At 43.3% G+C, this 14,686-nt stretch overlaps 1 protein-coding gene across 27 annotated transcripts in view; it reads right to left on the bottom strand.

The window, feature by feature from the left end:
* PTPRT (protein tyrosine phosphatase receptor type T) overlaps positions 1-14,686 on the bottom strand; it is a 391,962-nt gene that overhangs the window by 64,775 nt on the left and 312,501 nt on the right. For 14 of the 27 annotated variants that reach the window (XM_085519547.1, XM_085519558.1, XM_085519559.1 and 11 more), the window contains exons 13-14: positions 9,510-9,546; positions 5,008-5,064 (exon numbers count right to left, since the gene is read on the bottom strand). In XM_085519547.1, the coding sequence (XP_085375673.1) occupies positions 5,008-5,064; positions 9,510-9,546 (94 nt within the window). The remainder of the gene's footprint in view (positions 1-5,007; positions 5,065-9,509; positions 9,547-14,686) is intronic. The other 13 variants (XM_085519556.1, XM_085519557.1, XM_085519562.1 and 10 more) reach the window with 2 other exon arrangements.

Raw genomic sequence — 14,686 nt, 5'->3', positions numbered from 1 at the left:
ATCTGAATACCCTCGCAAATGATGAGCCACATTAAATATATATATATATATATATATATATATATATATATATATATACACACACATATATATATCAGAACATGCTGTCAGCTCCATCCTCTGATTCCCTGCATTGATTTGATTCTGCCAGGCTGTTGCTTATTACTACAGGCAATGTGTGCTGCCTGTATTTTTGTTTGATATTTCGCTTCCCATTGCAGACTAGTGCAGCTCTAGAAAGAGACTAAAGCCTCATTATCCATCCTGACACCTACACGCTGTAGTGACTGATTCACTCGGATCTTCTGTGTAACTCTTCCTATCTATCTTGGCAAAGGCCAACAATTCCTTTAGGCTACTAGTCCAACCATTTGGAAGTTGTCTTAGCTGATAGCGCTGAGGAATTGATAATATGACAGTGCCAGTAATTTCCCGAGCCACACATTCTTAAATCTTTGCAATGAAGCAATCCCACAGAAGTGCACTGCTTTCCTGCCACTCCAGTGTAGTTTTCCTATTGATGCCTAAACCTGCTATGGCTTCACCATCACCAGCTGGAGGCAAAGAGAACATGGCTGTGCTGGGAGCAGGAGGTCCATGAGCTGTTAAACACACACCTGCTAAATGTGTATGTTTGGTGTCCCTGCTAGGCAGGGGGGTTGGAACTACATGATCCTTGAGGTCCCTTCCAACCCGGGTAATTCTGTGATTCTGTGATTCTGTGATTCTGTTTGTGCAGTTGCAGAAGGTGACTTCTGCTGCTCCTGACAGGGATAGCTTAGAATTCAGTTCTGCTTCTCTCTGTCACATACACACATGCAGACCTGAAATCTTCTGTGCACAGAAGCCCATAAAAACCAGCTGCTTCATTTCAATATCTTTAAGAAGACTTTTTCTTCTGCGGAACAACATTTATGTTTTGTTTACATCAAAAGGGAAAACAACAACAACAACTATAACCAGTTTCTAGCAGTGACTTCCAGCACATTTCCTAGGATAAATTGTTCCTCGTAACTGCAGCCTGGATGCTGGTACAACAAGGTGCAGCACAGGTCACTGCTGTTATTGCTGCGTGTATTTCAGAGGCACCCAGAGACCCTCACTGAGGGCAGGACTCCATTACAGTGCACAAACACGAGTAGGACCATTTCCTGCCCTAAGCTTACATTCTTAATAGGGAAGGTAAACGACAGTCAACAGATCCCAAGAAGGGAATACATCACAGCTCCCTTGACTCCCTGTCTGTGTTAAATCTACTAGACAAGTTACAGCTTTCAGGGACTGATGCACCTAAAAACAGGCAGTGCCAGCATCAGGGATGGATGGACAATTACACTAGACTAGGTTTGGTCTTAAAACTGCAACACCAAATAATTACTCCAATGGGTAGAGAGTCACTCTTGAAGCAAAAACTAATCAGAAACAACAACAAAAAAACTTCAAAGTAATAATTAACCCAGAAAAATTAAGAAAAAATAATGGGTTAAAAGTCATTAGGAGTTCAAAGGAGCTGCTCAATTAACCAGAGTAATTTCTTTGCAGCGTATAATGGCTTGGCAGTGTGCTGAACCTAGCAGACCTGCAGGCTGATTTCAAAAGACAATTATTCTCCTTTCACTAGCAAACAATATTTCCTATCTTTTCCCCTTCCATTTCACTTCTCAGCAAGTAACCACAAAACATTCAAAGTAACTTTGCATCTAGAATGTCGATTACATCTACACCTCTGAAACTCAGTCTTAGACAACCAGACACAAGGGCAGGCCTCTAACAACAACACTTCGCCTTAGTTATGCCTTTGGTTGTTGCGCTGAAGCAGAAAGGAGCACCACCACCGCTCTCACTACACATCACTATGCCAATTTCCCACCCCCAGTTACTGTGGTCTGCAAACAGCACAGGATTACTTGCTCTGGCTTCAGAGCACAATGAGATGTTCTCATTTCTTTAAAAAAAAAAAGCTCAAAAGAAGTGGAAAGAGTGATGAGAGCCAAAAACTTTCAACCGTACTCTAAGTGGAGAGAGCAGCAAAGGAAAGCAGTGCAGGACAGCGAGACTGAGCAGAATTTATATGAGAGATTATCAGGCATACAGGTTGAATCAGCAGGAGGATGGGGGTAAACAGCAAGGAATCAAGATTAGTGTTACTAAACTGAATGAGAATTAAAAAAGAGCAGTAAGAGAATAATTGATTCTGAAGATTCCAGGTAAATCCACCACAAAGGCTTTTCTTCTCTCCTCCTGTTTTTCTCCCTCTGTTTTTTGAGCAGAAGCACTTTATTTGTGCTAACAGCAGATCTACGGCCCCAGGAATGAGAAAGGTTATTACATTTACTTGAAAGAAGAGCTCAGATAAAGAGCAGCCGCTGCGACATCTATGAGCGATGTGATGGTTCAGAAGGTGAAAGCACATTTCCATTTTAACTCTCCATTTATGCAGCTATTTAAAAACTGGTTTTCAATAATAATAATAATAATAATAATAATGAAAAAAAGAGCAAATTTTCTCAAAGTCCAAATTTCCGGATTCAACTTAATTTCTGTGTGGTCTCAGGTACGCGGAGCAGGATCAATCTTTTGACTGATGCAGCCAAAGGCATTTCAGTGCAGGATGATGGCATGGATATAGAACAGAGCTCACGCTCTGAATAACAACTAATTAACCTTCTCACCAGCCGCTGCCCGTTACTCTGCTCTCCTCATGGTTATCATTAAAACCCCACAGCCGGAGCAGCTGCAGAAATTACAGAAGCAGCAAGCAAAGTCCAGAGGTGTGAATATAACAAAGAGTGAAACCAGGTCACCCCCGAGCCTGGCTGACAAAGGTGGTTTAAGCACCCTGCTGGAATATAGAACCTGTGCTTAAGACCTCACCTGTAAGCTGAGGAGGAAGCTCAATGCTTTACTGTAAAAAGGAATCCACGTGGCCAATGTGTTAGGGAGTCTGTCTGCATGCAGCTCAGCGTGGGCTGCGTGAGATCCTGGGAAGCTCTCTGCACTTCGCTGAGTTGAAGCAGCACTTTCAGATGTGTCTTGAAGGAAGAGTTTGTCCCCCACCCTCGATTTCTGTTATTCTATTAAGAATACTCTTCAGTTAAGAAATGGTCTGTTCTACGCCTACCTCTCTTGTGCCACTGACATCTCTCATGACTTCTTACACAGGCAGTTCTTGGAAGCAGCTGAGCAGCTCCTGCATTAGTAACCCTGCCTGGTTCTGAGGATATGCTCATGGAAAAAGCTACATCAGACCCCTGACTGGGGCTCTGGAACACACTACGACCTCCAGCCCCCAGGCTTAGGCTACCAGGCCCTGCTTGCTTCCAGTCTCATCCCGCTGCTCTGCACCAAGCTCTTCCCTAACTCAGGGCTGCTTCATTAGCAACCTGGGATAAGGATCCCCCTAGGACAACTTAAACCCCTCTAACTCAGCCTTGACACCAAACTGAACAGAAATAAAGCTGCTCGCTATTTCAATGGGCATCCAGATACCAGGAAGATTTGATTTGTCTTCCCAGCCGGGAATGTTTTTCAGTAAGAGCAATATAAGCGTGTCTGTTATTAACAATTAATTAGAGTGTTACATGAATGTGTGCTAAAATAATAACTTTTTGACGGCTGAGACTTGTTGAAGGGAAAGGAAAAAAGCACCTTCACGCTTCTAACTTAAAAATGTGATGCAACCTTCTGAAATAAATAGCACAAAACAGAATAAACCTGTCAAAGGAGTAATATTCCAGTGTATCAAAAGACAAAATGCAATAACAAACAGATTTGGAGTGGGATTAAATCTGTTTAAAAAATACATTACCTGTCTACGAAAGTAGAATATATTTCAGACAAAAACTGAACAGTTTTATATGAATTTGAGGGAACAAAAGCTATTAAAGAAACAGCTTTCACCTGCAACAAAACTCTTCATTCTAAGGACTTTTTTCCTCCTAAATTTTCCTGTTTCTTTCGCATATATGATTTCATTGGTCCCCTTTCAGACCCAGACCTGTTTTTGAGGTCTCTGTATTATCCATGCATTCACCATCAAGGCAGTCCCCCTTTCCAGTATTAACCGTCTGCAAAAAGCAGGACAATAAAGCATTTGAACTAAAGACAAACCTCAGCACTCTCTGCCCAGTATCAGCACACTGTCTTTACGAGTGGCTAAATAACTGCTGAGTAAGAGAAGTCTGATCTATACAATTACATAGTAGAAGAGCTGCATTCCTACAAAAACTTAATGCACTTCAAAACTGAAATCCAACCCCATCTTCCCACCCCTCTGCATTAATCACACCCTGTGATGTCCCAGTATGTCATCCTGTGCGGATCCAATTAAAGAAGTGGAAACTATTTCCACGAGATGCTGTATTTCTCTTCTAGATTGAAATAATCTTCTGGAGTGATGCAGAGGTGCCAGTTTCAGCATTATGCAAGTTTACAACACAAAGGCTTTCATGTTCAAACTGCAAAACACTTGAGAAGCTCTGAGCTCCTCTATTAGTGACCTGTGAAGTAGCTCTGCACCATTTGATTCTGCGAGGTCACCGATTCCTGCAGAACTTTGTGAAAAAAAAGACTTCCAGAATCAAGTCTTCAATTGCCTGTCATCGTATCTTTAACAGCAAAGCTCAACTGCTTGAGCCAAAGTGTAATCACCAACCCCAGAACAATGCAATGTAAAGTGAAAATACTGCACCATCTCCATGCATGCTCAGGGAGACGTTCAGCCTCTGCAGAGGGCCAGCAAGGAATCCATGGGCCTCTTCACTCATGCTCAGAGGCTCACACGAAGATTCAAGCACTCCTTAGGTCTCCAGACGACCCTCTGCTAAGCTGTATATCTTATATGAGTGCAAAGCAGTTGCTATGTGAGAGAAAGTCCCCTCTATGTTGCAGTTTGAACAGCTGTAAAAGCATTTTCCCCACACAAACAAGACATGAAAAGAGAAGTCATGAAGCTGCTCAGACTTCTGGAAGTGGCGGCTGTCTTCCTGGTCCTGAGCTGATAATCACCTGTGCTCAGGAGGCCGGGTGGGTTTCGTGTGGTCGCCTGTTGCCTACCCAGCACTGCTAAGAACAAGCAAAACCGTTCCCAGGCAGCATGCACAAAGAAAAAAAAATAAAAAAAAATAAAAATGTACCTCATAATGGTTATTAAAGTTCCATTCTTTCATTTGCAAGAAGTCACATTTTTTGTTTTTAGAAAAGAAGAAATAAATATCAAGAGATAAGGAAGCATTAATGAGCCCTCTGCCTCGGTTTCAATTACACCGTGAAAGTAATTTAATGCACTTTAAGAATACAAGAGGTAATTGCTCTCTCTGGTAAGAGGTTGCAATTTTCTCTAATAAAGTGTCAATATAAATACGTTGCTTTAAAACAAGGAGAACAACCAAGTTATTTCAGAAAGAATGGGACACATTAAAGCAAATGCCATCGTGGAAGCCAAGTGGCAAAATTAATAAACAAACTGGCTGAATGAAAACTGTATGGCAGAGAGCTGATAAACAGAATAATAAGCTTATTTTTAAAGAATGTCTAATGCTAATGATATGCATCCAAGTGACTAATGTTATGGAAGGTGGCATATACTTCAGTAACTTAAGAAGAGAAGCAGCCCATCTGAGGAGAGGGGGGTTATGGCTGGGAATGGTCAGAAATCTGAGAGCAACGAAAGTGGAAATAAATACACACATAGATACAGGAGGTTAATAATGCTTGCGGATGTGAAACATGCTGGCAAAAGAGGGAATGGCTACACAGATCGGACAAATGCAGACTGCTTTCTGATGGATTGCAAAATGTGACCTCAGCAAATGCTGGTGCCAAGTCCTTGCCACTGGCCCGTGGACATTAGCCAAGTCCCCTACTGGGGTGCCAGAAGGAAGGAAATGTGCTTAGCAGATGCACCTGCCCACGTGGGTATGTATGAGCTTTGCTTTGAAGGCTGCTGTACTGGTGTCATGACCTTATGTTCTGAGATGCTGAAACCCACCCCTGACATTTCAGCCAACAGATGAAGATCAGAGAGGTAAACAGTTGACAGAGGTCTCTCTTGGGACCAAAAGGAGCCAGGTAATCTGAGCAGGAGAAATGTGCAGAGCAGAGCAATGCACACGGGGCAGATGAGATGCAACTCCTGAGTGGAGCGAAGCTGAAATGACCAGGGGTTATCTGAAGCCTAATAATGAAGCTGTGGTCTCAGCAACACAAAAGGGGAGGAGAGCAAGCTGAGAAACATCGTAATGTCATAACCCTTAATGGGTTATAACACTTTTTAAAGAGTTGTCTGAGTTCACTTTGTTTGTTTTGAGGCAATGGGACATACAAAAGAAATTGCCTCCCAGCCTGCTGAAGCAGTGACAAGTAATTAGAGCTACACAGCTTCTGAGCAGGAGCCTTGCAGCAACACCCAAGATGTGCTATAATCCCCCAGTACCACACTGCCTAACATGTTTTATTGCTTAATTACTCCCACACTCATGTTTACTGCCCTTGTTAATCCAGTACTTTGAAGTGAACACTTGCCTTGTTAAACGTTCCTCAATTCTAATCTCCCTGCTACTGGTGTAAATCAGAACTCATTTCACTAACATTAACAGAGCTACTGGAGTGGTCATGTAACCAGGAATGGAACAAAATTAGGCCAATAGCCAGAAATGAACTTTTTCTCTGGCATTAGCAGCATGCGTTCATTTTTTTCCATCCATCTGCAAAAATACACTTTCTCTCTGGTACGAGCGTCAGTTCGAGAGCAGTCAATGCTCAGATCAGCCAAACCAATTTCAGCCTAACTCCAAGACATTCATTTTCCTTGCTTGTTACAGAGGACACCGCTCTGGTATCCCTGCTACAGCTCAGAACATTTAGTTGGAGGCACACTACAGACTTGCTCCTTCCATCCTCAGAAAGACAACGATGCAAATAAAGGCAAATACAGGGCAATGCCACTAAAGGTAATCAAACTAATGGGTAGACAGAAGCTGACACAGATGCAACAGGTCAAACAGAACATCCCAACAATGAGTTGTTGGCCAAGTCACAACATTATTACAGATTTGTGACTGTCTCTGTCTATTGCCACCCTCAGCAGAGATGGGGAGATGTGAAATCCCTCTTCAGGAGCTTGGATGGATGTAGAGTGGCTGAGCCTTTCTGTCCACAAAGAGTTAATGTAGATTGAATTCAGCCCTATAACATATGGAAATCTTCAACTATGGCAAATCTCCAAACCACAGAACCACTGTTTAGCTTTGGTTCAGCTGCCCATACATCACAGGTGCCAGCAATGGACTGTAAATAGACTGTTAAATGATAAAGACTATGAATTCACTTGTGCTATGCTGCTTGTGTGCTGAAGCCAATACTGTATGTTTAAAAAGCCAAAAGTGGCATAAAGTAGCCACAGCTACATTGCAGTGTCCTTGCCAATGGTCAGGCATTGAGAAATACAAAATTGCACATCACAGAGCAAGGACAAGGAAAAAAAAAAAAAACAAGGAAAAAAGAATTTCCACATTCCATGTATACAAAACAAGACGCGCCTATAAATCAAAAGCAATATCCATCGAGATAGTAATAAACACTAGTGCTACCATGATTTTTTGCCCTTTCCCATTCACATCAATCAAGAAAAAGCCTAAAGTGTAAGATGACCAAAAAAGCTCTTGGCATCCCCTGGCTTTACCCATCTCTCTGATCTCTCTTATCAACTTAATATTAAGAAGAGGTCACTTTTTAAAAGGAGCAGGCATTCAGAGCATCAGAGTAAAGGCAGCCTGCCGATTCTTCTTGGTGACCCAACAGGTTAACACAAATTAAATCCATTTGCAGAAGGCAGCTCAGGGTCAAACACATGAATCTTTGCAGCAGTACTCAAATCAGGCAGTGCAAACCAAGAGAACACAGAAGAATGGGGCTTTTTGAGCTACGAAGGTGTTTCTATTTGAACAATAATCACAGAGCAAATATACTTCTAGTTGGCACTACATCTAATTTAACATTTTTCTTCTAACACCAAAAATAGGAACCACTGAAGTAGAAGAAACTCTAGGATTCCAAAACTGAATCAACCTAATTTCTCTGAGCTGATGAAGAGACCTCCAGTCATGCTCTGGGAAAACCCAGGGGAGACTCATTTCACCCAAACATCACCCACACCTGCTCTGTATCTTTCTACCACCACAAGGCCAAAGGAAGATGTGGATATCCACGAGGGGCACACCACTACCCATGGGCCAAAAAAACTGCAGGGGAACAGATGGGAGACTGAGACACAGAATGTTTGCAACCCAGAGCAATGAATTAAATGAAGATATTACAAGGAACACTTAAAAGAGGAAACAACGGGAGGATTCAGGGTCCACCAGAGCCACAGATGAAGGAGGGAAGGGGAGAAATGTCTCTTCCTTGGCTGCCAGTGGTGACACAACTCCTTACAGCCCTGCCAACCTGCAGCACCAGCTCTCTGACAGCAGCTGCAGGTAGGAACCCTGTGCAGCACCTGCACCTCACACCCTTAAAGAAAAGCAGCTGTGGGTTTCTGCCCATTTCTTTTCAACTTCAGGATGACTGCACAGGCAGTAATGGAGTTATTCCATGTTACAACAAAGCAGCAAAGCAAGGGCACAGGATGCCTTCCTGAGCGTTAGAAAAGGAGAGTTACCTCCAGCATGGCCCATGGCAATTACCCTAGCATTTCCTTACAACCCATTTTGAGACCAGATATGTGTTGAGGAAGACTTTTTACAGCTACTCAGTTTGTGTTACGAGTAAATTGCTTTACTGACACCATTGCTGGCAAAGTATCCCCCCTGGGGTGACTTCGAAGTCCTTAGAAGAGTTGTTAAAAGCAGCTCTAAACTCGAAGTAGTAACCCAGACATTGTCATCATTGGTTCCCCAAGAGCCACATTTTGTGAAGCATCCTGGGGATCAAAGCACTGCATCTTAACATCGTGCTAAATCATTTGTATCGGGTTTGCTCAGTGATGATGTTAGGTCTATTCTGAACTCAATGCGATGAAAATAAGAAATATTCACCACTAGTTCTATGCATTATACCATGGAAATGGTGTGATGTAGGAATTGTGCCCCACTGCGTTCAAGGTCAGGTTCTTCAAAACCCATTAAAAGTCAGGTTTGCATGAGATCTCCTTTTACTTATCTCCTCTACGCAGTTACAGAGAGAATGAACTTAGTAGGAAGCTTTTTCAATCACATTCTGCCAATAGCAAGAGCAGTCCTCAGGGCAGGAAAGCTGTTGATAGCACAAGGGAAAGCAGAAACCACAAAGAGAGAGACCCAGTCTTGAAAAACAACAGGGCCTACACATAGAGTGAAGTGGTTCTGGAAACTCTCATTCTATCTTTGATATCTTCCTTAAGAAAACCAAAACTGTTTAAAAAGAAGCTTCTCCCCAAATAGTAACTGCAGTAACTGTAATCTAGTTGTGTCACCACTGCAGCTTTTGTGTTACTGGTGCTGTGCTTTGCAAGGAAAGGAAACCCAACGTACCTTTAGTTGCCAGCCGGACACAGTTGATTTTTGTTTCCTGGAAAAAATCAAGAAAGAAAGAAAGAAAAGGAAAACATCAAAGTGTGTAATTATCCTATCCGCAATAAACGCATTTCTTACCAAAAGGCAGTAAAACAAATGAGCATTTTTCTTACGCTTCATCTCTGAAAGTACCACCAACCGTTTGAATGGCACCAAACACTCCATACTAATGGGTCTGCAATACAGCTGCTTCCCTGACTGCTGGGAAGTCGCGTGTTTTTCCATACTCAACGTGGGTTACAGGCACCACGTAACTGCCTGATTTACTAATAGAATTTACCAGCTAAATGGCCTGTTCTGTGGTAGGCAGACAAGCTTTGGGTCAAAAGTACATGCAACTGTACATCCAATTTTCACGCACCATTACCGCATATTTTGCAAATTGGGTATTTATTTAAACACATGGCAAACAGACACCTAAGCAGCCATTGGAATATTTCAGCCCTCTGATATGTATGTGAAGCAGAACAGCATGTTGTACGGCTACTTCTGCCAAATGAGCCATTCAAATACAACCCTGAGCACCGCAGCTTTTCATTGCAGAGCTGGGATAAAACCCAACGCTTTTGTTCAGTGCACCTCGGAGTCCTCAGATCTGTGTAAACAGGAGCTTGGAGCTGAGCAGCAGCGTTGTGTTCTTTGGCTTAGCTAAAGGCTCAGATACAGCAGCACTTCCATCGAAAACAAACCCTGGTATCCCAATGTCTTCCTTCATTCCACAGTCCTTACTGGCAGGGATTGCTTCTGCATGATGCGTGATCATCATCCAAATCTTCTGTGTTCCTCTGCTTAAGAAACTTTGTCAGGCAGTAATCTGCTGCAGGGTGTTCTTAGCACTTTATGACTTTACATGCTCTTGTGCATGTCTCAGGTGTAATGAATACTGCATAAATTACTGCGTGTGATAATGCCACATTAATATGGATGCTGCCTGGCTCTGGAAACAACAAATGCACTGCTTAGCAGCCTGCTCCATCCTCAAGCAGTTCAATGGAGGCTGTACAGAAAATGTATTTCATCTGCAACCGACCCTCCTCAGCTGCAGCACTGCCCATGGGAAGGGGAAAACTGCAGACACCATGCAGGGAAACACAGCACCAGCTCACCCTGCTCCCTTTTCATGCCCTCACTGAACTGTTCCTTATTCCAGTAAACCCGAGGTATCTCTCCTTGGTGCACAAACTTCTCTCGCCCACAAAGAGCTGCTCTGCACATCTTGTACAACTGCTGGCACCACAAAGCCAACAGAACTGCAGAGCACTGCTGCACGGCCATCGCTGCCTCCTGTATAATCAGCCTGAATTGCCAGCTATTCTGGAAACCAACAATCTCTATTACTAGCGATGTTATATAAGGCAGGAAAAACACAGTTTTATTTTCAGAGCACAGCCTCAGCGGATAATGTAGGGAGTCAGAAGACATCTGATGCACTTCACAATCTACACAAAGATGACCTGGAAAATCAGCAATGACGAGTGAAACATAATTGATATCCAGATAGTACTGCTGCAGGCTAAAAGTAGGTGGACACTGGCACACACTGCATGCACTTGTGAGACATTCTCCTGTGCATCTGTTGCTTTCTGCCAGCTCTGAAGTGCAACAAAAGGCTGGAGAAATTAGTGCAGAGAAGAGGTGAGAAAACAAAACCCCAAATCTTGTTAACAATGCTGTAATTGATCTCATTTGAGCATGTGCATATTCCCGCACGTTGCCCTCCCACGGGGTAATTTGAGAAGACAGGATGCAGTGTGTTCTGTTTGCATTTACATCTACTAATTTAGCCCAGACAATTGTAGTTATTAGAAGACAGTGATCAGGCACTGCCAAAAGCAAGGGCAATCAATCACCAGAGGAACAAGACATCTGGACTTCATTTCAAATGGTGCCTTCCGAGGAGAAAAACATAAAAGAAACCTGCACAGCCACCAGGCATCAGCTACTAGGGATGCTGGAGCCTAAAGACAGCAGCTCAGTCCTTACTCCTGATGAGGGCTGATTATTCCTTTGATTTCCATTGACCACCTCATTGATCAACCCGCTGCTCCTCTCTTTGATGTCTCACAAAAAAAATGAGACCTCCTTCCAATTACTGTATTTTTCTTTGATTAATGCTGACAATCGTTTGCCTGAACTCCTTTGTCAATACACAGAATACATAGTTCTTCTCTAAACAGTGAAACCATTTGTCCATAATCACATCTGCTTTCTGAAAAAAAACTCTTCTGGATTCAGATGAGGTGTTTACCAGCGTAAAGATGTTTCTGCTTAACCAACAGCAAAAGAGGAATAAATACCCCACGCGGATGGCTTGAAGGCATTACAAGAAAAATAATGAAACAAAAAACTTAAAATAACCAGTTTCCCTAAATTTCAGTCTCCTGGTTGTATCCACGTGCTCTTTCGAGTACTCTGATACACGAATCCCATTCTATTGTACCACAGAAGCATTCTCCAAACCCAACCACAGACACAATCAGAGCTGCCACCAGCTGCAGTAAGATGTCTGCTCTGTACTATGGCCACAGGCACACAAATAACCCAGCCTAAGATCCCAGCATCACTGCTGCTTTGTGCTCCGGGCACTGCCAGGCTATGCTATCACAGACTACGTTCAAGCAGTAAGAGAACAATGCAGGGATGCTTTAACCTAGACCCTGGTACAGGACAACTGTTTCATTTCAGGGCTACATCCACATACCAGGAGCCTGTTCTGGTATCACAATGAATTCTCCTTCTTTTCAAGTTTCTTTCCTTTACAAAGAGAACAAGCTGATGCCATCCACCCATTATTTAGGCTCCAAAATGGGCATTTCACTGAAGTGCACTGGATGATTATAAGACAGGTTCCTCCTTTGTTTTAGTACTTGGATGGGAACAATTTTCTGCAGAAAGGATCTACGAGGGCAGGAGGACATATGTTTATGTGACAGCTGCATCTTCACAACCTAAAAGGCCAAATGATTTTTTTCCTTTTATATTAAAATGACAGCTTGCTGTTTACAGACTATGAACAATAAAATAAGCGGAGCTTTTTCATCCATCTGTTTTCACACCCATCTTTTCTTTCTTTTTTCTTTCCCTTTCCTTTACTCTGATTATGACCCTGCATTAGTTAAACAGTGCAGCACCTGTGTGTACCTGCTGCCCCCAGTCACCAGACAGACCCACCTGGGGACAGGCAGTTTTAACTCCTGCTGCTGCACAGACAGGTAACCACCAACCTCCCACTTGGCACCAGCCATAGCACTTCATGTCCCAAGCCTGTACTGAGCACACTTGTAGGCAGCTTCATCCCATGGGATAGGAACTGCCCTTCCATCCTCTGAACGTCCTAAGGAACTTTCTGCTGCTGTTCTTCAGTTTTTCCGCATGTGTCTCCTCGTTATTCCACCAAGACCACTTGTTTGCTGTCCTTAAAATGAATGACATGCACAGAGTGTGCAGAGTCTATGGACTCCCCTGTAATTTCTACTGCTTGTACTCCAGGAGGCTCAGCTAAATACAGTATTGACTTTCCTATTATCGGCTATTTTTAGTATCTGTGTTATCTCGAGAAGTGAGCTTTAACAAAGTGGTTCAGGCTTTTATTATTTACAACAGAAAGTGATTTCAAGGATATTTTATTTATTCAGTATCTGTATCTCCCAAACTTGAGGCTGACTAGATGATTTTATTCATACCATGAATAGGAATACCAGTGCTCAGGTTCATGTCTTCTGGCTCAGGAAGGTCAGCCAGACATGGAAACAAGGGCTTACCAAGAGTGAAGTGTATCCACAGCTGCTTTACTGCTGCCCAGGAGCACCAGCACGACAGTAACTAGCAGTAAACATCACTGAACAAAATGGTACAGCTGGAATCACAGAACACTGAGGTCCTCACAGCTGTTTGTTTGCAAAACCAATGCAGGCAGCTTTAGTAGCACACTGGCTTTCATAATAAGGCTTGTGCTGAAGTGAGGTACATCAATGGCTCTTTGTGAGCCATCTCCACGAGGACTAAAGTCACTTTCCTACTGGCAGCTCTGTCCACACCTCCAAAATCTTCCTTAACTATGTGAGCAGACCTGTTAGCAACCAGGAATCCAGCCTGAAATCCCCTGATAATAATGAGCTGCCCGACTGTGCATGTAGTACAAGTCATTAGAGAGGAAAAAAATCAATGAGAAACTCTGTAGAGTCCATCATTCCTTCAAAAATAATATTCTCATTGATTCCTGTGCTGCCACTTTTCACAAAGCTGGCCTGAACACATCATTCACCTGTTGGACCACCAGGCTGCTGCAGGAGCAGCTGGCAGCATCCCCCACATCATCTCCAGCTGTGCCACAAAGCCTCCTGCCTCATCTCCCATTTAGAGGAAAAATGGCCAAGGGTTATTGATTGAAACTGTGCCATTACAGCTTTCATTTTAACTCAATGACGTAAAGCACAGCAGCAACAGAAGGGATTTTTAGGAAGCTCTGCTTTCTGAGCTGCTCAGAAGTTCAGGCAGCATCCCAGGAGCCAAGGAATTCTCCCCTCCTGAGCGGGTTTGCTGATCACTAACTGGGCACCACCAGCAACAGTGGCCCAGATAAAGAACCTGGGGACAACAAAATCTGCAATATTTAACTCTGATTATTAATTCTGCATAAGGATAATATCACCACCCAGGCCGTACCTTTCAGAAGCACCACAGCGCTGTATTTCAGAGAGGCTTCTACACACCGAGAAAGCATCATGCTCTGCCAGCAGCCATCTGTAGCAGGTGGCACCAGGACAACCAGCAAATGTCACTTATCTACCTGGCTGGGACGGCAGGCATGAAGCTCCTGCCAGAGCACAGCAAAGCCAGTTGTCTGCTCTTCCCTCTGTGTCAGTTCTTGCACTAGCTGTCCCTACCAGATGATCAGTAACTAATTGTGTTTCTCAACTGGCCGGTTATAAAGCCTGGAGCTTTTGTTTTCTTTTTATATCTTCCCCACCTCCCCTATTAAACTTTGACACCTTTCAGTTCAGCATCTGGCTTTCAACTATCCCTAGGAGGAAAATCCACGCAGTCCGGAAGCATGAACAGAATGTTCTGTTCATACCCTTGTCTGGAAGCAGTACCAGGCTGACCAAGCTTCACACAACAGCCCACAGAATTCA

This window comes from Coturnix japonica, chromosome 19, assembly GCF_054131305.1.
Source record: "Coturnix japonica strain WE chromosome 19, WE-NBRP24, whole genome shotgun sequence".
NCBI classification, from domain to species: Eukaryota; Metazoa; Chordata; class Aves; order Galliformes; family Phasianidae; genus Coturnix; species Coturnix japonica.
This window is presented reverse-complemented; position numbering and strand designations above follow the sequence as displayed.